A 24,698-nucleotide genomic window follows, 5' to 3' on the forward strand; every position below is an offset into this window, starting at 1 on the left:
TAAAAAAAAAAAAGAAAAAGAAAAATGAAGAGAGCCTCAGGAACCTGTGGGACATCTAACATTCATATCATTGAACTCCCTGAAGGAGAGTGGAGAAAGGACAGGGCTAAAAAAAGTACCTGAAATAACAGCAGAAAACTTCCCAATTAGCAAAAGACTAAAGCTACAGATTCAAGCAGTTAACTCAAACAGAATAAAATAAAAATGTCCAGGGACGCCTGGGTGGCTCAGTTGGTTGAGCAGCTGCCTTCGGCTCAGGTCATGATCCCGGCGTCCTGGGATCGAGTCCCACATCGGGCTCCTTGCTCATCGGGGAGCCTGCTTCTCCCTCTGCCTCTGCCTGCCATTCTGTCTGCCTGTGCTTGCTCTCTCTCCCTCTCTCTCTCTGACAAATAAATAAATAAAATCTTAAAAAAAATAAAAATAAAAATAAAAATGTCCATGCTAGGAAACACCATAAGTCTTGAAAACTAATGCAAATTAAAAATATTAAAAAGGGGTGCCTGGTTGTCTCAGTGGGTGGAGTGAACAATTCTTGATCTCAGGGTTCTGAGTTCGAGTTCCCGGCTGGGTGTGGAGATTACTTAAAAATTAAAAATCTTATAAAAAAAAAAAAATCTTGAAAGTAGCCAGAGAAAAACACCTGACCTATAGGAGGAAAAACAACTGAATAACAGTGACTTATCAGAAACCATGAAGGCTAAAAGGATGTGCCATGAAAGTTTTTAAGCACTGAAAGAAAAGAACTGTCAACTCGGGATCTTACATGGGTAAATACATTCGTTTATCTATCAATTTATCTATCTGAGCAAGACATTCTCAGAAAGAAGAAAAATAAGAGATATGTCACCAGCAGATCTACTCTAAAAGTGTGACTAAAATAAGTTCTCAAAATAGAAAGGAAATGATAGAAAGAGGGAAAGAAAAGAACAATCAAAAAGGAAGAAAGAATATGGTAAGCAAAATATGGGTAAATATAACAGGCTTTTCTTCTCCTCTTACATTTTATAAATTATGTGTAATAATTACAGCAAAAGTTGTGAAACTGTGGTTGTAAACATATTGGAGAGGAAATACTTAAGATATTATATTATAGATGGGCAAAAGTAATTCTCTATTTCCCTCCAACTGGTACAATGATGATATCAATAAGCTTGACCTGTTGTGTATAAATAATGTAATACCTACAGCAACCACTAAAAAGCTACACAAAAAGACACATTCAAATCCACTATACATAAATCAAAATGGAATTCTAAAAAATGTTCAAGAACTTACAGGAAGGTAGAAGAAGAAAAACAGAGAAATGAAAAACAGAGAGAATAAACACAAAACACAAATAAAATGGCAGGCTTAACCCCAAACATATCAGTAAGATCTAACTATACCAATTAGAAGAAAGACTGGCAGAGTTGATTTAAAAATATGATCTGGGAGGCACCTGGGTGGCTCAGTGGGTTAAAGCCTCTACCTTTAGCTCAGGTCATGATCCCAGAGTCCTGGGATCGAGGCCCGCATCAGGCTCTCTGCTCAGCAGGGAGCCTACTTCCTCCTCTCTCTCTGCCTGCCTCTCTGCCTACTTGTGATCTCTGCCTGTCAAATAAATAGATAAATAAAATCTTTTAAAAAAAAATATGATCTGGGGTGCCTGGGTGGCTCAGTTGGTGAAGCATCTGCCTTTAGTTCAGACTCATGGGACTGAATCCCACTTTGGGCTCCCTGCTCAGCAGGAAGTCTGCTTCTCCCTCTCCACTTGTCCCTCCCCCACCTCCATTTGTGCTTGCATTTGCTCTCTCTCAAATAAATAAATAATATCTTTTAAAGAACAAAAAACAAAAATAACCATGACCCAATGATGTATCATCCATAAGAAACTCAACTGAATTCTAACAATATAGGCAGACTGAAAGTAAAAGGATAAAAAGAGAAATATCACGCAAACATTAATTTAAAAAAAGCAAGAGCGACCAAAAGAAGAAAAAAAGCAAGAGTGACTATTTAACATCACATAAAGTAGACAGCAGAGCAAAGAAAATTACTGGAGACAGAGAGGGATATTATATAATAATTAAATGGTCAATTCAACAAGGAGACATAGCAATCTTAAATGTGCATGCATCAAATAAATGAGCTGCACCATACATGAAGCAAAATTGACAAAACTAAAAGGACATAGAGACAAAACCACAAATATAGTTGGGGACTCAACACTCCTCTCTCAACAATTAGTAGAATGACTAGACATAAAATCAGCAAAGATAGAGAAGAACCTTTAGCCAGTGGAATCTAATCAATATTTTTATAACCTATTGCTATGGACCAAATTATGCCCCCCAAATACACATACATTAAGGTCCCAACCTTCACTTTTATATATTTGAAGATGAGGTCTTTAGAAAGTAATCAGGTTTAGATTAGGTCATGAGGATGTGGCCTTCATGATGGCATTAGTATCCCTATAAGAAGAGATACCAGAGATTTTCCTTTCTCTCTCCTTCTCTGCCATGAGAAAAATATAAAAGAACTGAAATCATAACATGTTCTCTGACTACAACGGCATCACACTAGGATCAACAATAGAAAGACAACAGGAAAATCTATCAACACTTGTAACAAAACAATACATGCCCATCTACACAATTCACGTAGGCCAAAGAGGAAGTCTCAGGTAAAATTTTAAAAATATACTTAACATGAAAAGGAAAATAGAACACCAAAGGTTGTGTGGCAAAGGTAAAGCAATGTTGAGAGAGAAATTTATAACACTAAATGCATATCCTAGAAAAAAGAAAAAAAAAGCCTCAAATTATTTATCTAAGCTTTAACATAAAGAACCTGGAAAAGAGCAAAATAAACCCAAAGCGAACTAAAAAATATAGAGAGATGAGAGCAGAAATCAATGACATTAAAAATAGAAAATAATAAAATTTATGAAACTGATTCTTTGAAAAGCTAATGAAAAGCTGATAAATCACTAGCAGCGCTATCAAAGAAATAAAACAATAGAAATCACCAATATTAGGAATAAATAAGGAAATATCATTACAGACATAGCAGACATCAAAAGGGTAACAAGAATACACTACAAATAATTCTACATACATAAATTTGACAGCTTACTAAAAAAATCAATCAATTCCCAGAAAAGCATTAACTACTATTACTTCCCAATATGAAATAAATCATTTGAATATCCTCATAACTTTTAAGGATATTTAATCCATATTTTCAAAATGGCCAAAAAAATAATAAATCTCCAAGCCTAGCTGATTTGATTAGAGAATTTTATCAAACATTAAAAAAAAAAGTTAAAACCTATACTCTCTTCCAGAAAACAGGAAAGAAAGTACTTTGGGTTTTATTTTACGAAGCTAGCATTACTGTAATACTAAAACCAGACAAAGGCAATACACAAAAAACAATTATACACCATCATCCCTCATGTGTGTGTGTGTATTACCAGAAAGAATTTAGCAACATATAAAATGAATTACCCTGACCATAACTAACCAAGTGGAGTTGATCCCAGGGACACAAGGCAGGTTCAACAATCAAAAATCAATCAATGTAATCCACCATAATATTAACAGGCTAAAGAAGAAATATCACAAGATCACATCAAGTCTGTGTAGTATTGGTGGAGGGATAAACACATAGAACCCAGAAAGAGACTGATGCAAATATGCCCACTTTATTTTTAACAGGAGCACAAAGGCATTTCAATGGAGGAATGATAGTCTTTTTGTAAAATTTATTTTATTTTTTTAAGATTTATTTATTTATTTATTTGACAGAGAGAGAGAGAGAGATCACAAGTAGGCAGAGAGGCAGGCAGAGAGAGGGGGAAGCAGTCTCCCCGCTGAGCACAGAGCCTGATGTGGGGCTCGATCCCAGGACCCTAAGATCACGACCTGAGTTAAAGGCAGAGGCTTAACCTACTGACCCACACAGGCATCCTGGAATGATAATCTTTTTAACAAAGGCAAATGATACTGAACAATTGGACATTCTTAGGTAAAAAAGGAAAAAAGGATTAAGAACTTCAACCTTAGTCTCATCAAACAAGATTAACTCAAAATGGATCATAAACTTAAATATAAGACATAAAATTATACAACTTTTGGAAAACAAGTTGTTGAAGAAAATCTTAAGGATCTAGAGTCAGGCAAAAAGTTTTCTGACTTTATACAAAAGGTACAACCCAAAAGAGAAAAATTGATAAATTCAATCTCATCAAAATTAGAAGTTTTTGCTCTGTTTAGACTCTGTTAAGAGGATACAAAGACAAGCTATAGTAGGGAGAATATATTTGCAAAACACATATCTGACAAAGGACTGGTATCTAGAATTAAAAACTATCAAGAAATAACAATAAAGAAAAAACCCAAGTAAAAATGAGCAAAAAGCATGAAGAAACATTTCACTGAAGAGAATTTACAGATAGCAACTAAGCACATGAAGACATCCAACATCATTCATTATCCACTAGGAAATGCAAATTAAAATCACAATGAAATACCAGTATAAACGAATCAGAATGCCTAAAATAAAAAAAAAATAATGGTAACACCAAATGCTGGCAAAGATGGAGACAAATTGTATCACTCATACATTGCTGGTGGGAAAGTACAATGATACAGGGATCTGGCCAACAGTCTTGTAGTTTCTTTGAAATCTAAACGACAACTTCCTACCAACTGTACTACTGGGCATTCATCCCAGATAAATGAAAACTTTTGTTCACACAAAAACTTGTAGAGAGAACATTTTGTTGTTGTTGGTTGCATGTGCTTTAGGTGTTACATCTAAAGTGTACTCTTGTCTAATCCAAGGTCACAATGATTTACAACTCTGTTTTCTTCTAGGAGTTTTACAGTTTCAGCTCTTACATACAGGTCTTTGATCCATTTCCAATTAGTTTTTTCTTTATTAAAATATAATGTATTATTTGATTCAGGGGTACAGGTCTGTGAAATTAGTTTTTGTATATGGTGTGAAGTAGGGTTCCAAATTCATTCTTTCGCATGTAGATATCCAGTTGTCCCAGCACCATTTGCTGAAAAAAAATTATCCTTTCTCCACTGAATTGTCTTTGCACCTTCACCTAAATCAACTACCATAAATGTATGGACTTATTTCTGAATTGTCAATTCTATTCTATTGATCTCTATATCTGTTCTTAAGCCAGTATCACAGTATTTAATTATTGTGGCAATTACTCTACATATAATAAGCATAGTACTGTAGTAAATTTTGAAATGGAAAGTGTGAACTAAACTTTGTTCTTTCTCAAGGCTGTTTTAGCTAGGCTGAGTCCCTTGTGTTTCCATATGAATTTTAGGATCAGCTTGTCAATTTCTGCAAAAAGACACTTGGATTTGTGGTTAGATTACATTGATCACAGGATATCTTTACATTTTTGTATGTCTTCACTAAAATCGATGCTGACTTTACCCTAGTGTTCAAGAACAATTGAGCTAATAATCTGGGTTTAAGCTATTGTCCTACTGACTCAAATCTACAGTCTAGCATTTCAACACCAGTAAAGGAAGTACTTGTTGCTTCCACCAGTTAAACAAATTCCATAATATTTCACATGGTACTACTGGTATACTCAAGACAAGGACAGTGGTCTCTGTTCATATCCAAAGACATTTTAGAGAAATTACAAAGCCTGGAACCTAAAGAAATTCTGTCCCAGGATATGTGGAATATGTGGTGGTTTAATGCACAAGCACTTACATGCATCTAACCTTGGTAATACCAGAAACTCCTCCTTACAGTGAGGTATATGTGTTATTAAGATTGTTTGCAGTATTTTGAGAAGTGAGAGAAAATAACTTATTCAAAAGGCAAATAAAAAGGAAACTCTGTACTAAAGGAAATACATAATGTAGTCAGCCCAAGGTCTGTCTTTAACAATGGTACATAAAAGCAGTTAAGAGATGAATTTGGAAATTGTCTTAATAAGCCATTACAAAAGAAAAAGACATTGTGCCTGGAATACAGTAAATGTTGACTTCTGTCCATTTTAACCTGCTTTCCTGATGCAAGTGGTTAAATAACTGGACTTAATTGAAATTCACAAATACATTAATTTATCAACCACTGGTTATTTGAATCTCTGGCAAAAGCAAGCTATTTAGAAACACAAACATATTCCTAATGTGATTTACATTTTATTGGCAAATAGAATACATTATGTTGTAAGAATTAAAAATATTTTACTGGCACAAGATACTCTCTGAAAATTATTTTATGGTTAGCTAATGAATAGATTAATATTAGGGAACTATTGCCAATAGAACATACATTAGTTTGTTCTTACAAGGTGTTACCTCAACATTCATTCAAAAGGGCTAAAAGGAACATTTCTTGGGATATTGGGATGCGATTTGTTATAGTAATGTGATTTGTTACATAAATCAAGCTTTACTAGAAAAAAGGATGGGTTTGGACTAAGTGATTTACAACCCACCATGGAATCCAAAAACTGAGGCTGTACTGGATGTTCATGAATTGTTTCGTACGGTAAAAATTCATAAAATGTAGCACAATGGATGGACAATTGCTTCTATCGTAACTCAATGACTGGAACACCAAAAATGACTGAAAAAGACTAAGTAACTTCGAATAACAAGAACTATATAGAAAAAAATGGACAGTAAATGCATCTTAAACTAAGTGGTGTTACAATAGTTACTTATCTGATATTTTAATGATGGCTTTCTTTATTGGAGAAGGCAAGAGATTAGAACATAAAACCATAAAAAAAAAAACTTGGAAAAAATGATTTAAATTTTTGCTTCTACGGTCTCCTTTATATGGCAAATACAAGATTTAGCAAAATGAAAAAAAGGAAATTATGCTGTTAAATGTAAAGTTCTCTTTAGGAGTCAATGTTCAAAAACTTATCTTTCCATTTGGGTATATATCTACATTACTAATTCATTAAATGCTTAAGTATTCCTTTGTGCTTCCCAATAACCAAAACAATTCAAGGTTAGGTTTGAGATTCAATCATATCTTACAGAGGACTCCTCTTGTCTCCAAAACAGACTTTTGGTTTAAAGAGTTTAAAGGTAGCCTGAGGAGCTAGAATGTCCTTATATAAATGAAGAGGGGAAAATATTAAGATAAAAACACATAAATTAAACTTGGAAAAGTTGAGAAGACTACTTGGATATTTAACTTTGGGGGTTAAGAATTAGTGCTACAGGGGCACCTGGGTGGCTCAGTCAGTTAAGCATCTGCCTTCGGCTCAGGTCATGGTCCCAGGGTTCTGGGATCAAGCCCCATATGGGCTTCCTGCTCAGCAGGGAGCCTGCTTCTCCCTCTCCAGCTCCCCTGTGCTTGTGTTCCCTCTCTCGCTATCTCTGTGTCATAAATAAATAAAAAAATCTTAAAAAAAAAAAAAGAATTAGTGCTACAATAAATATGTACCAAAATTATATATGGAAGAAAATACAATTAAATCAAAGAAGAGGATTTTTAAATGTATAGGAACTTGCTCAAAGACTGAGATTGAACAGGAGAAAAGAGAATTATCTGATACGGTTCCAGACACCTTAGCAGAAACTGAAAGGAACATATTGCTTGAGGAAAATAGATTCAACAGAAAAACCAGAAAACTGGGGATGGTTACTTAGGAAATGTTTTTTAAAAGATTCATTGTAAGCTTAGAGCAATAGACCCTTTTACTAAAGCCCTCAAAAAAGGTGAGGTTGCTGCTAGAATGGGGTTCAGATAAATGTAATGAGATCACTTTTTACAAAAACTTTGGGGTATATCTAAGAAATACTAAATAATTAAAGAATTTGAACTAAAATAGATACCAGCAAATCTGGGGCTGAAAAGGGCAGATCGGCAAGGGACTAACCAAAGCATTAAGCTGCATCAAACTTTAATGATTACTTAAAGTTATCCTTAAAACTTTCCAAAATTTCACCAAGATTGCACACCCTGCTATTATTTCAAACTTTAGGAAACTTTTTAAGACTTTAAATTACAACACAATATAGTTGAAACAACTTTCCATTTGGGGGCCAAACACCTGGAATCCAGTTCTAGCTCTACTACCTAGTGATTTGTATTATTTAAGGTGTGTGTAGGGGGAGAAGCACAAAGCCTTCTAACCTTTAACTTTCTTCTGTATAAAAGGCAGTAATATGTTCCTGGTGTGGCCTAAATAAAAAATATTCTGTAACTGTACAGAACCAGAGATTTCAATTATTAAGTAACAGCTGAGCTTATATGCTGAAGAGGGAGCCTCTGACCTCAGAATACTACAAGATGCATATTGTGGGCCCAGAGGCAGAAATCTTCTTTGATCAAGGTGCAACTTAGAAGGGATGTGTGCAAGGCAAGGAAAGAAGAAACGCTTATCAAGCCAGTCACTCTGGTCAAAACTTTAGTGAGCACCAAGGAACTAGTCAGATTGTGCTCTTTTACTGACTCCTGCTGAAGGACTGTATAGCACAGAGATGAAGAGAGGAAAAGTAAGTTAGAAGACAAAGGACAGTATGAATACTTACTTATGGGAGCAATTATCATATACTATTTAAGGGGTACAGAATTTCACAATGTCTGAAACATCCTGAGAACAGCTTTCGGATATAACAAGGATATTGTATTAAGCAGTAAAGATCACATCCAACTAGAACAGATAGTTCTGGGATAGCTAAAGTGTCCCTGTCTAGTAGCAGCTCTACATTCTACTACCCATGTGTAAGTGCGGGCTACCAGCCTCCTACCACCATTGCCATTACTGAGCCCATGAATGCCATGAGGCTCAGATCTCCTGCAGTTTCAAAACACCCTTTTGGCACCAAAAGGACATGACACATCCAAAACACGCTTGTAGAGATCGGAGTTCAGAAATGTTTGGCGGAAAAAAATGCTTAAAGTTCTTCTGGGGAATTGTAAAGTAATACACCATAGAAAATTAGGAAATCAATGTTAAATGTGTAAAACCCACTATCCAAATCTAAATGGCAAACTTCAATTTCCCATCCATTTGAATAAAACTGACCTGCCACAAATTAAGATTGACTTTGCATGCAAAAGATAGCAAAGAACATCACATAATAATCTTCTGAGTCTTGAAATAAAATCCTTAATGATTCAATTTAAAAGTCTGGCACCTCTGTTACATGCAAATTTGTTGGAGCCTCTCTATTTTTTCACTGGGGACATTCCAATACCCTCACTTTTTAGGGTTAATGGTAACCTTTACCCAAGGTTCTTCCTGAGTTTACTACAGTAAACAGAAAACAGAAAAATAGAAAACAGTAAACAGTAAACAGAAAAACCCTTACTCCAAATATTATATACTGAGAATGTCAGTGGGTTCACAATGGAATATACTAAATGGTTATTAAAAAGCAGGGAAGGGTACTGATAAATCATAAATACTGAAAAGAAGATAGATTTTTAAAAATCACCTTTTCTAATTAGATCTACTTTCTTGCAATTTGACTGATAATCTGGAGTGTTAAGAACTTAATTTGAATGATAGCTGAAACAGAACTTTCTATTTATTTTCCTATTTTTAGTATTTTCCAGAATTTGCTTAATGCCTGAAATGAACTTCCCACAAATCATTTTTCTACTCCACTGACTTCTTTCCTGATTGCTACTATCCTGCTCTGTATTTCAAAATGCCTCATATAAATCATAAACTTATAGAAAAAATGTGTATACATTAGTTTCCTAAAGTTAATAGAAAAATCTTTGTTTCAATATTTGTTATTAACATACTCTGAAATGTGTAAGTACTCTTGCATTCTAATGCTTACTTCTGCTTAGGTATTCAAATGATTTGTATATGTTAACTCCATCATTACAACAACTTTATAAAGTAGAAACTGTTGTTGGTTCATTTTGTAGATGAGGAAACTGAGGCATGAGGATATGTGAGGAGCTAGTGATCTGGAGCCAATTTTTAGTTTACTAAGTATCTTAGATCAGCTTAATTTTTTTGTGTATGATTAGTCGTTCTATTCAAAAAAGTATATCTTCTTAACTAATGATTCCTAAACTGTTTCTACAGTTCATTTAAGTCCCAATGATCTAAACCTATAGTTGATAACCTTTAAATCTTAAATCTTTTAGTGTGAAATTGAGAAGCCTAATTAATTGTATGATACTTTTTAAAAAAAATTCAAGTATAATTAATGTATAGTGTTATTTTAGTTTCAGGTGTACAACACAATGACTCAACAATTCTATACATTACTAAATGCTCAAGACATGTATATTCTTGGGGCACCTGGGTGGCTCAGTCAGTTAAGCGTCTTGACTTTTGATTTCCACTAAAGTAGTGACCTCAAAGTTGTAAGATCGAACCCTGCACTAGGCTCCATGCTGGGCATGAAGTCTGCTTAATAGTCTCTCCCTCCACTTCCTCACCTCCCACTCTCTCTCTTAAAAAAGATAGAAAGAAAGAAACAAACAAACATATACTCTTGGGACACCTAGCTGGCTCAGTCAGTAGAGCATGAGACTCCTAAACTCAGGGGCATAAATTCAAGCCCCATGTTGGATATAGAGCCTACTTAAAAAAAAAAAAAAAAAATTAGAAGATATGTGAATTCTTAATCCCCTTTATTTGACCCATCCCCCAACCTTTCCTCTGGCAACCCCAAGTTTGTTCTCTGGTTTTTTTGGTCTCTTTTTGTCATTGTTTTGTTTTATAAATTCCACATTTGAGTGATATCATATTTGTCTTTGGTATTTGTCTTTCTCTGACTGACTTATTCCACTAAGAATTATACTTTCTAGGTCCATCCATACTGTTACAGATAGCAAGATCTCATTCTATTTTATGGCTGAGTAATATTCCATTATACGAATATAATGGAATATATATAGATATCACATCCTATGTGATATAATCTTTTTTATTCATACATCTATTGATGGGACACTTGGGCTGCTTCCATATCTTGGCTGTTGTACACACTGCGGCAGTAAACATAGGAGTGTACGTATCTTTTCAAATTAGTGTTTTTGTTTTCTTTGGGTAAATACCCAATAGCAGAATTACTAGATCATATAGTAATTCTATTCTTAATTTTTTGAGGAACCTCTATACTATTCTCTATAGTGGCTGTGCCAATTTGCATTCCCACCAACAGCACACAAGGGTTCCTTTTTCTCTACATCCTCGTCGACACTTACTTCTTGTGTTTATGATTTAGCCATTCTGAAAGATGTAGAATTATATCTCATTGTGCTTTTAATTTGTATTTCCCTGATGACCACCTTTTCATGTTTCTGTTCGTCTCTGTAGGTTTTTTTTGAGAAAATGTCCATTCCGGTACTTGGCCCATTTTTAAAATCACATTCTTTGTTTATTTGAAGTGGAACTGTACAAATTATTTATATATTTTGGATATTAAACCCTCAACAGATATGCCATTTGCAATATCTTCTCCCATTCAGTACGTTGCCTTTTTTGTTGATGGTTTTCTTCACTGTAAAAAGTTTTTACTTTGGTGTAGTCCCAATAATTTAATTTTGTTTTTGGTTCCCTTACCTGAGGAGAAAAGTATTTCTGTGACTAATGTCAAAATAATTCCTGTCTAGGTTTTCTTCTAGGAATGTCATGGTTTTAGGACTCACATTCAGGTCTTTAATCCAGTTTGAGTCTACTTTTGTGTACAGTATAAGAAACTGGTCCAGTTTCATTCTTTCTCATGTAGCTATCCAGTTTTCCCAATACTATTTGTTGAAGAGGCTATCTTTTCCCATTGTATAATTGTGCCTCCTTTGTTGCAGGTTAATCAAACATATAAGTATGGGTTACTTCTAGGCTCTCTATTCTGTTCCATTGATTTATGTCTATTTTTGTGCCAGTACTATATTGTTTTGATTACATAGCTTTGTAGTATATCTTGAAATATGCAATTGTGATACCACTAGCTTTGTTCACATTTCTCAAGATTGCTTTGGCTATTGGGGGTCTTTTGTGGTTCCATAGAAATTTTAGGATTAATGTTCTAGTTCTGTGAAAAATTTCATTAGAATTTTGATAGGGATTGCATTAAATCTGTAGATTGCTTTGGGTAGTATGAGCCATATAATAATACTGGTTCTTCCAATCCACGAGCATGGAATATCTTTCCATTTGTTTGGGTCATTTTCACTTTCTTTCATCAATGTTTTATAGTTTTTGGAGTACAGCTCTTTAACTTCCTGGGTTAACTTTATTCCTAGATATTTTATTTTTGGTGCAATAGAGCTAAACTTTTCAGTAAAAGGTGCAGTCAGTCACTAAAGCTATTTCCCTAACCTTAAGGAGTAAAGGAAATTCATACACCACTAACATCAGTCATAAGCTATTGTTGTTTATGAACCCCACTAAACCAGAATGCAAGATGTTGATCACATCTCCTACAGAAAACAATAAATGTTAAGTTTTTTATGAAGGGTGTGGGTATCTGGTTAGGCCAGCTCTACAATATGGAAGGGAATTTCATGTGCAATGAATATACATTTGGTATTTGGCAATTTTAATGTATTTGATCTTTCAAATGGTATCATTTCAAGAAGAAAAAAAGAGAAATAACTGGTTGAGCAGGAAGGCCAATCCTTGGACTAGAGGCCGATATGCATGTACCGAAACCACGGGAAGTTGGGAAAGATATCCTGCTTTTTTTCTTCCATCTGTTTCTGGGCCCTGAGAGTCTTTTAAGTGAATTTCATCTGCATCATATTTAGGAAAAAAAGAGATGAAAGTTAACATAGAAACGATAGTTGCAATCTAATACTTTGATTTTTATTCAAATTCCACACATTTAAATTTTTTTAAAAAACTCAAAAATCACCAAATTACCTTGAATGTAGCTCTGTGCTGCCATTGTTATATTTGCTTCCTCTTTCCCAGACACCAAAGTCAGGTACACGGTAAACTCTTTCTACACAAAATACAAGGTTTTGAATAAAAGAGACCTAAAAAATAAAAAATGAAACATAAGGACACATATAGTAGCAGGAACTTTAGATACTGATAAGAGCAATTAGATTATCATTTGAAATCCAATTATATACTTGATACCAATACTTTCTTAGTATATTTAAATTACTGTTTTTTATATTGCTATGAGTACCGTTATACCTGGTTTTTCTAATATGAAACCTCAACTGAGAACATAATATACAGTACAGAAATGAAATTTAAACCCTGTCAATGCTCCCACTTATAATTTTTCAGCAATGTATATATTACTGTTCATAGACACTGGGTATCTTGAGAATTAAGAAAAATATAAAGCATCATTTTATAATAAATATTTGTTATCTAAAATGTTCACATAAAATGTTAAATAAATCTAAAAATTTAGAGATAAAAAGGTATTTCTCAGTTCTGAAATGAGTCAATCCACTAACTGACTCGTTAAGATTAACCTGGAGTCTTGAGTCTATTAATCCTGGAATCTAATATTCTTTTGGTCTTTTCTACAACTGTTGATACCCATTCTTACAAACTCAAAGCTAATGAATAGAAATGAGCACCAACCAACAGGCTAAGAGTCATAGTTCCCTGGTAAAGATTTCAGACAAATAATGAAAGTTAAACTCTCAAAAGTAACTATAGAAAGCAAAGATTATGGTCAGTTCTTATTTTAAAGAACTGTTCATTTTAAGAAAGACAGTATCTTAACTGAACTACTGGCCTTAATTACAATGCTTTAAATTTAGTTACCATGTTTGGTTCAATATCACAAATTGAGTATGTGCACTTACCTAACTATCCTCCATCTTGAGATCCCTTCTGAAGTGGCAATATGTATCTCCCACCTCTCCCCATACATATAATTAATATAATGTATGTACTTTTAAGAATGACACAATGATGGATGGGAGAGGTACACTAAATGGGTTATGGGCATTAAAGAGGGCACTTGTCAGGATGAGCACTGGTGTTATTTATATGTAATGGATCACTAAATTCTACTCTAGAAACCAATACTACACTATATGTTAGCTAACTTGAATTTAAGTAAAAAAAAAAAAGAAAAAGAAAAACCTCTTTACACCATTGTAATTATTGTATTTTTAGAAATTACAGTTAATCAAATATACACAAAATTTAAAAAATGACACATTAATAATACTAAAAAGCCAAGGCAAGATTTCACCAGTATACCAGAAACTGTGCCAAATTATAAAAGAAGAAAGCAAAGAAAAGAGTTATTTGAGAAATCAGAGCAGAGAAAACCACAGCCTCTTAAAATGATTCTTCTTTGTTCTTTAGGATCTCTACAAAGTATTTAAGCCCAGAGTCAACAAAGGCATTGCTCAAGAGTTGATCAGAAAGCAGTCTACCCAGATGCTTTCAGAAAACATGAATGGTTCATCTTGTGGTTCATGTCGGAATTCCTGACATTTCCACCCTGTATCCCAACAGAAATGTTTGCCCTTAGGGTCAAAAACAGTTGAATTTCAGTGAAGAAAAAAGCAATAAGGGTGTTGGAGTCTCAAAGAAATAGAACAGAGCATAAGATAATTCTAGATTTCCACAAAACACACACCTGTCCCATAACTTCCCTACGTAAGAGTGAAGCATTACATACCTACAGAAAACTTTTTTTTTTTAGTTTAAATATTATTGAGGGTCTTCCCAGCTTTCCCAGTTTCTTGCTAACTTGCCTATACACCCTAGGAAAACCTGCCTGTAGAAAAATCCTGGTCCTTGTCACAAAACCTGGTAACTTTAGCTCTTCTATGGTCTTTAGAATTATTTAGATTCTATAACGCATACAGAAAATACTTCCAAGTTTAAAGATTTGAAAACATCTAAGTCCTCCTTCCTTTCATAACAAACTTCTCAAGTATATAATCTATATTCCTGTTCCTTCCTTCTCTTAGGAGGGCTTTAGGACAGGACTAGGCCCAAGTAAGCAGTTTGCTCAGAATACCTACATGGTATAAATGGCTGGAAAGGCATTTTTGGCTAACAAGCCCTGTGAGGAAAACTAAAATACCATTTACATTCTAGTTCTACAAGTAAAGAGACTGGAAATTGCCATTCCACTCTCTCCTAACAAGTAAAAAGCTGTACAGACTGAAAAATTGACAGCCCTACTTATATCCATAAAGTATGGGGGCGGGGTGTGGAGACAGAGCATACTGCTGCCCTAAGACCGAAGAGACCTACACGTGAATACAGGCAGCCATGGCTTCCTGGGGTAGAGACTCACGAGCAGAAGTCACCTTGGGAACCAGGGCCGGGGTGGTAAAACCTGAACTGTAATTGTGCTGGTAGAGGCACAGTTAAAAATTGAGAGTTAAAGCTCTGAGAGTATACAGCTCCAGGAGGAAGTCATAAGTACTTCCCCACTATATACTGAGATTTACCTGCAAAAACTCCACCAGGTTCCCATAGAAAATGTCTGAGGAAAATCTCCTATGTCTTCCAGCAGGGAGAGGGGAAAAGAAACCATTCTGAAATACAACTATCTGTGCTTTCTAAATGTTCTTAAGCTAGTTCACTTTTACAAAAGACCTACATTACTACCTGTTTTCACTAACTGAAAGAAATCCAATGAGGGTTTTCAATTTTACAAAAACAAACAAACAAAAACAGCCATTACTATACTAACGTAAGTCTTTCGTGAAAGCAAAGTGGTGTAATACAAACTTTGGGAAAGTGGGGGATAATCTTCACTTTACAGATTCAGGTTTACAAAAGGTTCCATAGGAACACTCTACTTTCAGACTGTGGGGGAAATCTATACATTGGAACATTTTGTTTTTCATAACAAGGCCTCAAATCAGTTAACCAGACCTTGACTAATGAGACCTTGCCTATTAGGCCCTAACTGACCTGGGGAAAGGGAAATACCAACTCCAGTCAGCTCTAGCCTTCCACATAAAGAAGAGAAATACTCAACTAGAGCCTACTATAGCTATCTTATTCTGCCCAAGGTGAGAGGGCGATTTGGGATCTTTTCTGATTCCATTAAAATTTTAGGATTATTTGTTCCAGCTCTGTGAAAAATGTCAATGGTCTTTTGATAGGGATTCCATTGAAAGTATAGATGGTTCTGGGCAGCATAGACATTTCCAAAATGTTTATTCTTCCAATCCATGGGCATGGAATGTTTGTCCATTTCTTTGTGTATTCCTCAATTTCTTTCGTAAGTATTCAGTGGTTTCTAGAGTGTAGATCTTTTAATTCTTTGGTTAGTTTTATTCCTAGGTATATTGGTTTTTGGTGCAGTTGTAAGTGGGATTTATTCCTTAATTTCTCTTTCTTCAGTCACATTGTTAGTGTATAGAAAAGTGACCAATTTCTGTGCACTGATTTTGTATCCTGCCACATTGCTGATTTGCTTTACGAGTTCTAGTGAATTGGAGGTGGAGTCTTTTGGGTTTTCCACATAAAGTATCATGTCATCTATGAAGAGCAAGAGTTCAACTCCCTTGCCAATTTGAACGCCTTTTATTTCTTTTTGTTGTCTGATTGCTGAGGCTAGGACTTCTACTACTACATTGAACAACAGTGGTGAGACTGGGCATCCCTGTCCTATTCCTGACATTAAGGGAAAAGCACTCAGTTTTTGCCCAGTGAGAATGATTATCTGCTGAGTGCTTTTCATAGATGGCTTTTATGAGATTGAGGTATGTTCCCACTAACCCCCCACTATGAAGAGTTTTAATCAAGAAAGGAAAGGATGCTGTAGGGGCGCCTGGGTGGCTCAGTGGGTTAAGCCACTGCCTTCGGCTCAGGTCATGATCTCAGGGTCCTGGGATCGAGTCCCGCATCAGGCTCTCTGCTCAGTAGGGAGCCTGCTTCCCTCTCTCTCTCTCTCTCTCTCTCTCTCTGCTTGCCTGTCTACTTGTGATCTCTGTCAAATAAACAAATGAAATCTTAAAAAAAAAAAAGAAAGGATGCTGTATTTTCTCAAATGCTTTTTCTGCATTGAGAGGATCATATGGTTCTTGTCTCCTCTTTTGTTGATGTGATCTATCACGTTGATTGATCTGCAAATGTTGAATCTCCCTTGCATGGCAGGAATAAATCCCACCTGGTGGTAGTGAATAATCCCTTTAATGTACTGCTGGATCCTATTGACTAGGATCTTGGAGAGTATTTTGGCATTTAACCATGTTCACCAGGGATTTTGGTCTGCAATTCTCCTTTTTGTTGGGGTCTTTGCCTGGTTTGGGGATCAGGGTAATGCTGGCCTCACAGAAAGAGTTTGGACTTTTTTCTTCCATTTCTATTTTTTGAAACACCTGCAATAGAATAGGTATTATCTCTTCTTTAAATGTTTGGTAGAATTCCCCTGGGAAGCCACCTGGCCCCGGACTCTTGTTTTTGGGGAGGTTTTTGATAACTGTTTCTATTTCCTTGCTGGTTATTGTTCTGTTCCAATTGTCTATTTTTTCCTGTTTCAGTCCTGATAGATTATAAGTTTCCAGGAATGCATCCATTTCTTCCAAATTACCTAGTTTGTTGGCATATAACTGCTGATAATAAGTGCTAATAACTGTTTCTGTTTTCTTGGTATTGGTCGTGATTTCTCCCTTTTCGTTCCTGATATTGATTTGGGTCCTTTCCCTTTTCTTTTGGATAAGTCTGGCCAGAGGTTTATGGACCTTATTAATTCTTTCAAAGAACTAGCTTCTAGTTTTGTTGATCTGTTCTACTGTTTTTCTGGTTTCTATTTCATTTATCTCTGCTCTAATCTTTATTATTTCTCTTCTCCTGCTTGCTTTAGGTTTTATTTGCTGCTCTTTGTACAGCTCCTTTAGGTCTAAGGTTAGCTTGTGCATTTGGGACTTTTCTACTTTTTTTGGCGGGGGGTACTTTTCTACTTTTTTGAGAGAGGCTTGGATGGCTGTGTATTTCCCTCTTAGGACTGCCTTTGCAGTATCCCATCGGTTTGGGACTGATGTGTTTTCATTCTCATTAGTTTCCATGAATTGTTTAAGTTCTTCTTTAACTTCCTGCTTGACCTGTTCATTCTATAGCGGGATGCTCTTTAACTTCCAAGTGTTTGAATTCCTTCCAAATTATTTCTTGTGATTGAGTTCCAGTTTCAAAGCATTTTGGTCTGAAAATATGCAGGGAATAATCTCAGTCTTTTGGTATCAGTTGAGACCTGACTTGTGACCCAGCATGGGGTCTACTCTGGAGAAAGTTCCATGTGCACTTGAGAAGAATGAGTATTCTGTTGTTTCAGGGTGGAATGTTCTGTATATATCTACGAAGTCCACCTAGTTCAATGTGTCATTCAGAGCTCTTGTTTCTTTGTTGATCTTTGGTTTAGACCATCTGGCCATTGCTGAGAGTGGAGTGTTGAGATCTCCTACTATTAATATAGTATTATCAATATGACTATTTGGGTGAAGAGTTGGTTTATGTAGTTGGCTGCTTCTATGCTGGGGGCATAGATATTTACAACTGTTAGATTTTCTTGTTGGATAGGCCCTTTAAGTACGATATAGTGTCTCTCTACATCTCTTACAACAGTCTTTGGTTTAAAATCCAATTTGTCTGATATGAGAATTGCACCCCAGCTTTCTTTTGACATCTGTTGGCATATAAATGGTTCTCCATCCCCTCACTTTCAATCTGGAGGTGTCTTTAGTTTCAAAATGGGTCTTTTGTAGACAGCATGTGAATGGGTTCTGTCTTTGTATCCAGTGTGCAACCCTGTGCTGTTTCATGGAAGCATTTAGGCCCTTCACATTGAGAGTAACTATTGCAAGGTATGAATTTAGTGCCATTGTATTGCCTGTAAAGTCCCTATTTCTATAGATCGTCTCTGTAGATTTCTGGTCTATAATACTCTTGGGGTCTTTCTTCTTTTATAGAATCCCCCTTAATATTTCTTTCATGGCTGGCTTGGTGGTCACATATTCTTTCAGTTTCTGCCAGTCCTGGAAGCTCTTTGTTTTTCCATCTGTTCTGAATGACAGCCTTGCTGGATAAAGTATTCTTGGCTGCATTTTCTTCTCACTTAGCACCCTTAATATGTCTTGCCAGACCTTTCTGGCTCGCCAAGTTTCTGTGGATAAGGTCTGATGTTTTTCTGATATTCCTACCTCCATATGTAAGGAATCTCCTCTCCGTAGCTACTCTCAGGATAGTTTCTTCAGCTGTTTGATTTGCAAGCTTTACTATTACAGGTCAGTGTATTGATCTATTTTTTACTGATTTTAGAAGGGGCCCTGTCTGCCTCTTGGACACAAATGCTTGTTTCCTTCCCCAGATTAGGGAAGTTCTCAGCTATGATTTGTTCAAATATACTCTCTAGACTTCTCTCTTCCCCCACCCCCTAGGAATCCCAATAGTCCTGACACTGAAATGTTTCAAGGCATCATTAATCTCTCTAAACCTTTTCTTATGGGCTACTGCCTGCCTATCTCTGTTTTCCTCAACTTCCTTCCTTTCCATCAGCTTATCTTCTACATCACTTATTCTCTCTTCTGCCTCATTTACCCTGGCTGTTAGAGTAGTCAGCTTAGACTATATCTCATTCATAGCATTTTTAAGTTTAGCCTGATTAGATATTATTTAGATTAGAGATTCTATATTTTCACTAATGCTTTTTTCAAGCCTAGCTATTGACTTTATGATAGCTATCCTGAAGTCTATCTCTGACATCTTTCTTATATCCATATCAATGAGTTGGGGGACATGGTCTCTGATTCTTTTCTTTGTTGGGAGTTCCTCTTCCTAGTCATTCTGTTGAGGGATGGTTTAGTGAATGAATAGAGTCCAAAATATCAGCCACAACTCAAGCAAAATGCACCCTAAAAAAATCAAAAGTGGTCAAAAGCTACTACAGATATACAAAGAAAGCCAAGAGGATGCAAAACAACCTTAAAAAATGGGAGGAGGGGAAATACTATAATCTCTCTGGGTGGACAAAGCAGGGTGATCTACTTTTTTTCTTCATCAGTGTAGCTAAAAGATTTATTCTTTCTTTTCTATTTTTTTTTAAACACTGTTCCCAATTCAAAGAGACTCTTATTTCCCAACTTACGTTCTTAAGTTGCTTTTTAATTTCTATTTTTTTCCACAAACTACATTTTGTAGATTTATGCCTCATACTAGTCCATTTTTAACTCTACTCAATTTTATCTTGAATATATATATATAGATATATATAGCATCAACAAAGAAATTATAAATTATTAACAGGAACCAAAATCAAAATTTGAGTTGAAAAGGACAAAAATGAAAAAAAAAAAGATAAAAATGAGAGTAATGATATTCAATAATTTTACTAAAATCACTCCAAATTGTTCTGTGATTATGGAATAAAATTATAAACAAGTAACAGAAGGAAAAGGAAATTTGGTACATTCACAAATATGTGAAAATCAAATATTACACTACTAAATAATCAATGAACCAAAGAAGAAATCACAGGGAAGTTAGAAAATACACAAAGATGAACAAATACAAACCAACAACATATCACAAATAATGAGATGCAGAAGAGCAGGCTGTAGAGGGAAATTTATACCTAAAAATGCCTATATTTGAAAAGGAGAACAATCTCAAATCAATAATCTAAACTTATAGAAGAGTAAGACCAAGTGAGCCCATCCAAAACCAACAGAAGTAAATAATTAAAACTAGAGGAGAAATAAAAAGACAATAGAAAAACAGTAGAGAAAAATCAATGAAACTAAAAAATGATTCTTTGAAAATACCAATAAAACAGATAATCTTTTAGCTACACTGATGAAGAAAAAGGAGATAGGATTCAAAATACTAAAATAAAGAATGAAAGAGGGAATATACCAAAATCAAGTAAAGAAAAAACAGAAAATCTGAATAGACATATAATAAGTAGAGAGATTGAAATCATAATAAAAATAATCTTCCCATAAAGAAAAGCCCAGACTTATCTAGCTTCATGTTGAATTCTGCCAAATATTTAAAGAAGAATTAATACCTACCTTTCATAAACTCTTCTAAAAAACAAAAGAAGAAATACTTCTTAATCTATTCTATGAGGCCATTATTTTACTAATACCAAACCCAGACAGAGATGTCACAAGAAAAGAGCAAATACAAAACAAACCACCACCAACAACAAAGGACACACCAATATTCATTAAGAGCATGGATGTAAAAAATACTCAATAAAAATACTAGAAAATGGAATACAACAACATATAGAAAGGATTATACACCATGAACAAGTAGTTTTTAATCCCAATTTTTGGTTTGAAATGAAATAATCAATCCCTACAATATACCACATCAATAGAATAAAACACACCATATGATCATCTTGACAGATGCACAAATGGCATTCGAAAAAATCCAACACCTTTTCATGAAGCACCCAGGAAACTAGGAAGACAAAAATTCCTCAACCTGATAAAGGGGATCTATTAAAAAAAAAAAAATCCACAGGTAACACCAGATGTAATGTTGAACAACTGAAAGTTTTCCCCCTAAAATCAGAAATAAAACAAGGATGTACACTCTTGCCATTTATATTCAACATTGTATTTGATGGTATAGCCAGAGAAAGATGGTATAGCCAGAGAAATTAGGTAAGTTAAAGACTGAAGAGAGATTTGTATTGGAAATTAAGAAGTAAACAATCACTATTTGCAAATGACATGGTATTCTATACAGAAAATCCTCAGGGATTCAATATACATTCTTTTCAAGCACACATGAAACATTCTCCAGACTACATCACATATTAAGTGACAAAACAGGCCTGAACAAATACAAGAAGACTGAAATCACAGCATCCACCTTTTTTTTTTTTTTTTTTTTAGAATGGTCCACAGATTTTATTAAGTACTTTTTATTTTTTTGTTTTGTTTGTTTTTTTTTTTTAATTTTTTATTTTTTTCAGCATAACAGTATTCATTATTTTTGCACCACACCCAGTGCTCCATGCAATCCGTGCCCTCTACAATACCCACCACCTGGTGCCCCCAACCTCCCACCCCCCACCCCTTCAAAATTCTCAGATCGTTTTTCAGAGTCCATAGTCTCTCATGGTTCACCTCCCCTTCCAATTTCCCTCAACTCCCTTCTCCTCTCCATCTCCCCTTGTCCTCCAACAGCATCCACCTTTTCTGGTTTCTAGAAACCAACCACAAGAAAAAAATCAGGAAAGACCACAAATACATGGAGGTTAAGCAACACGTTACTAATCCACAAATGGGTCAACCAGGAAATCAAAGAAGAAATTTAAAAATACATGGAAAAAATTGAAAATGAAAACATAACAGTCCAAAGTCTTTGGGATACAGCAAAAGCAGTTCTAAGTGGGAAGTATATTGCAATACAGGTCTATCTCAAGGAGCAAGAAAAATCTCAAAGAACGTAACCTTACACCGAAAGGAGACAGAAAAAGAACAACAAATGAAGCCTAGAGCCAGCAGAAGGAAAGAAATAATAAAGATTAGAGCAGAAATAAATGATATAGAAACTAAAAGAACAGATCAATGAAACAAGGAGCTGGTTCTTTGAAAAAATTAGTAATATGATAAACCTCTTAGTCGGAATTATAAAAACTATAAAACAAACACAAGCCCAGTAAGGTTGCAGGATAAAAGAATAATATACAAAAATCAACTGTTTCTATAAAGACTAGGAATAAACAGTATGAAAATGAAATTAAGAAATTCCATTTACAATAGCATACAAAATAAAATATTCAGGAATAAATTTTAAAAAGAATGAAAACCACATATTGAAAACTACAAAACCTCATTGGGAGAAATTAAGAAAGACTTGTGAAACCTAAAGCACAAACAACAAGAGGAAAACTAGATAAACTAGATTTCATCAAAATTTTTAAAAACTTTATGCTTCAAAGGACATTATAAAGAAAATGAAAAGATAGCCCACAGAATAGAAGAAATGTTTAAAAGTTATATATCTGATAAGGATCTAGTATCCAGAATATATTTTTAAAATTCTTATAAGTCAACAATTAAGCAATTCAATTAAAAATGGGTAAATGATACAAATATGAAATCAGTAGTAATAAAGGAAATGCTGATCAAAACCACAATGAGATATCACTTCACACCCAATAGAGTGGCTATAATAAAAACAAATAAACAAAAAACAGGAAGAACAAACATGGACCCTATTACATTCCTGAAGGGAACGTAAAATGATGCAATCACTTTGGAAAGCAGTTTTGCAATTCCTCATAAAATTAGACATTAGGTTCACTTATATGATCTAGCAATTCTATTTCTGGGTGTATACCTGAGAGTACACAAACACTGGCACATGAATGAATATTCAGAGCAGCATTATTAGTAACAGTCAAAAAGTAGAAATCACCCAAATCTCTAGCAACTAATAAATGGATAAACAAAATGTGGAATATACAAACAATGCAACATATTTAGTTATTAAAATGAACAAAGTACTGATACACACTATAACAAGGATATATCTTGAAAATATGCTAGATGAAAAAGTCATCCATACACAAAAATTTAGATGTTATATGATTACCTTAATTTCAAATGTGCGAATGAACAAATCCATAGAGAGAAAAATATCAGTGGTTGTCGGGGGAAGGGGGAGAGAGAAATGGGGAATGACTGGTAACCTGTCATTTTTCCTAAACGTGATAGTTTCACAACTACATGAATAGTAAAACAAGAAATTGTCAAAACTAACAAACAAACAAACAGTTATGAGCCATAACAGACATGCAAGAAAAAAGACAAAATTACAAAACTGATGTAAGAAAATAGATCATAATAACAAAACCACAGGTAATCCATACAGTGCAGTTACCAAACATGGAAGTTAATACAATAATAATAATTAAGTTCAAAAGAGAAATTTTATTAAAAATGAGAATTTCAGGAGAAGGCACCAGTCTAAAAAAATCAAATGCAAATTCTAGAATTAAAAAGTATGATACCTAAAATTAAAAATTCAATTAATAAGTTTTAATAACCAATTATCTATATTAGAACATACAACAATGTAAGTAAAGATAAACCAACAAAATTCCAAGTCAAAGTAGAAATAGTAAAAAGCATAGAGAGAAGGATAGAAAAAAAGAGATGAAAAGATATGGGACAAGATGAAAAGATATGGGAGAAGGTGTAACACCTATGTATTTGGTGCTTCAAAAAAGGAAAATAGAAAAAAGGAATGTAACACAAACAATATCTGAGTATAAACCAGCTGAAAATTTTCCAAATCTTAGGAGAGACATTAAGTTCAGATATGAAAACTTCTACAAATACCAAGAAGGATTATAAATACAAAGAACAGCACAACTAGCACATCTTAGTAAAACTAATAAAAATGAAAGGCAAGGAAAAACAGTTTAAAGTTGCCCAACAAGAAAATGTTTTCCTAAAAGCAACAACAGAATTGCAGTGGATTCACACAAAAAACAACAGAAGCCAAAAGTTAATGTAATGACATATTTGAAGTACTCAAAGAAAATAACTCAACCTAAAATACACTTTAAAAATTAAATAAAAGTAAGACATTTTTAGAAAAATAGTAAATCAGGAAGAGCCAATAATCCCAGACAGAACAACCTAGGAAAGAAAGATGATCATTATAACGGTACATGCAAAGGTTGTATGTATATGAATGGATACACAGTTCTATATTGTTGAATACAGCAATAGTATTAATGTTTTGTGTAGTTTAAAATACATGTAGATTTGGGGCACCTGGATAGCTCAGTCAGCTGAGTGTCTGA

The 24,698-nt window shown here is 34.6% G+C and overlaps 1 protein-coding gene across 1 annotated transcript in view; it reads right to left on the reverse strand.

The window, feature by feature from the left end:
* PHKB (phosphorylase kinase regulatory subunit beta) overlaps positions 1-24,698 on the reverse strand; it is a 236,088-nt gene that overhangs the window by 140,466 nt on the left and 70,924 nt on the right. The window contains exon 8 of the mRNA XM_047712520.1: positions 12,839-12,954. Coding sequence (XP_047568476.1) covers positions 12,839-12,954 — 116 coding nt within the window. The remainder of the gene's footprint in view (positions 1-12,838; positions 12,955-24,698) is intronic.

This window comes from Lutra lutra, chromosome 17 (genome assembly GCF_902655055.1).
Source record: "Lutra lutra chromosome 17, mLutLut1.2, whole genome shotgun sequence".
Classification (NCBI taxonomy): Eukaryota; Metazoa; Chordata; class Mammalia; order Carnivora; family Mustelidae; genus Lutra; species Lutra lutra.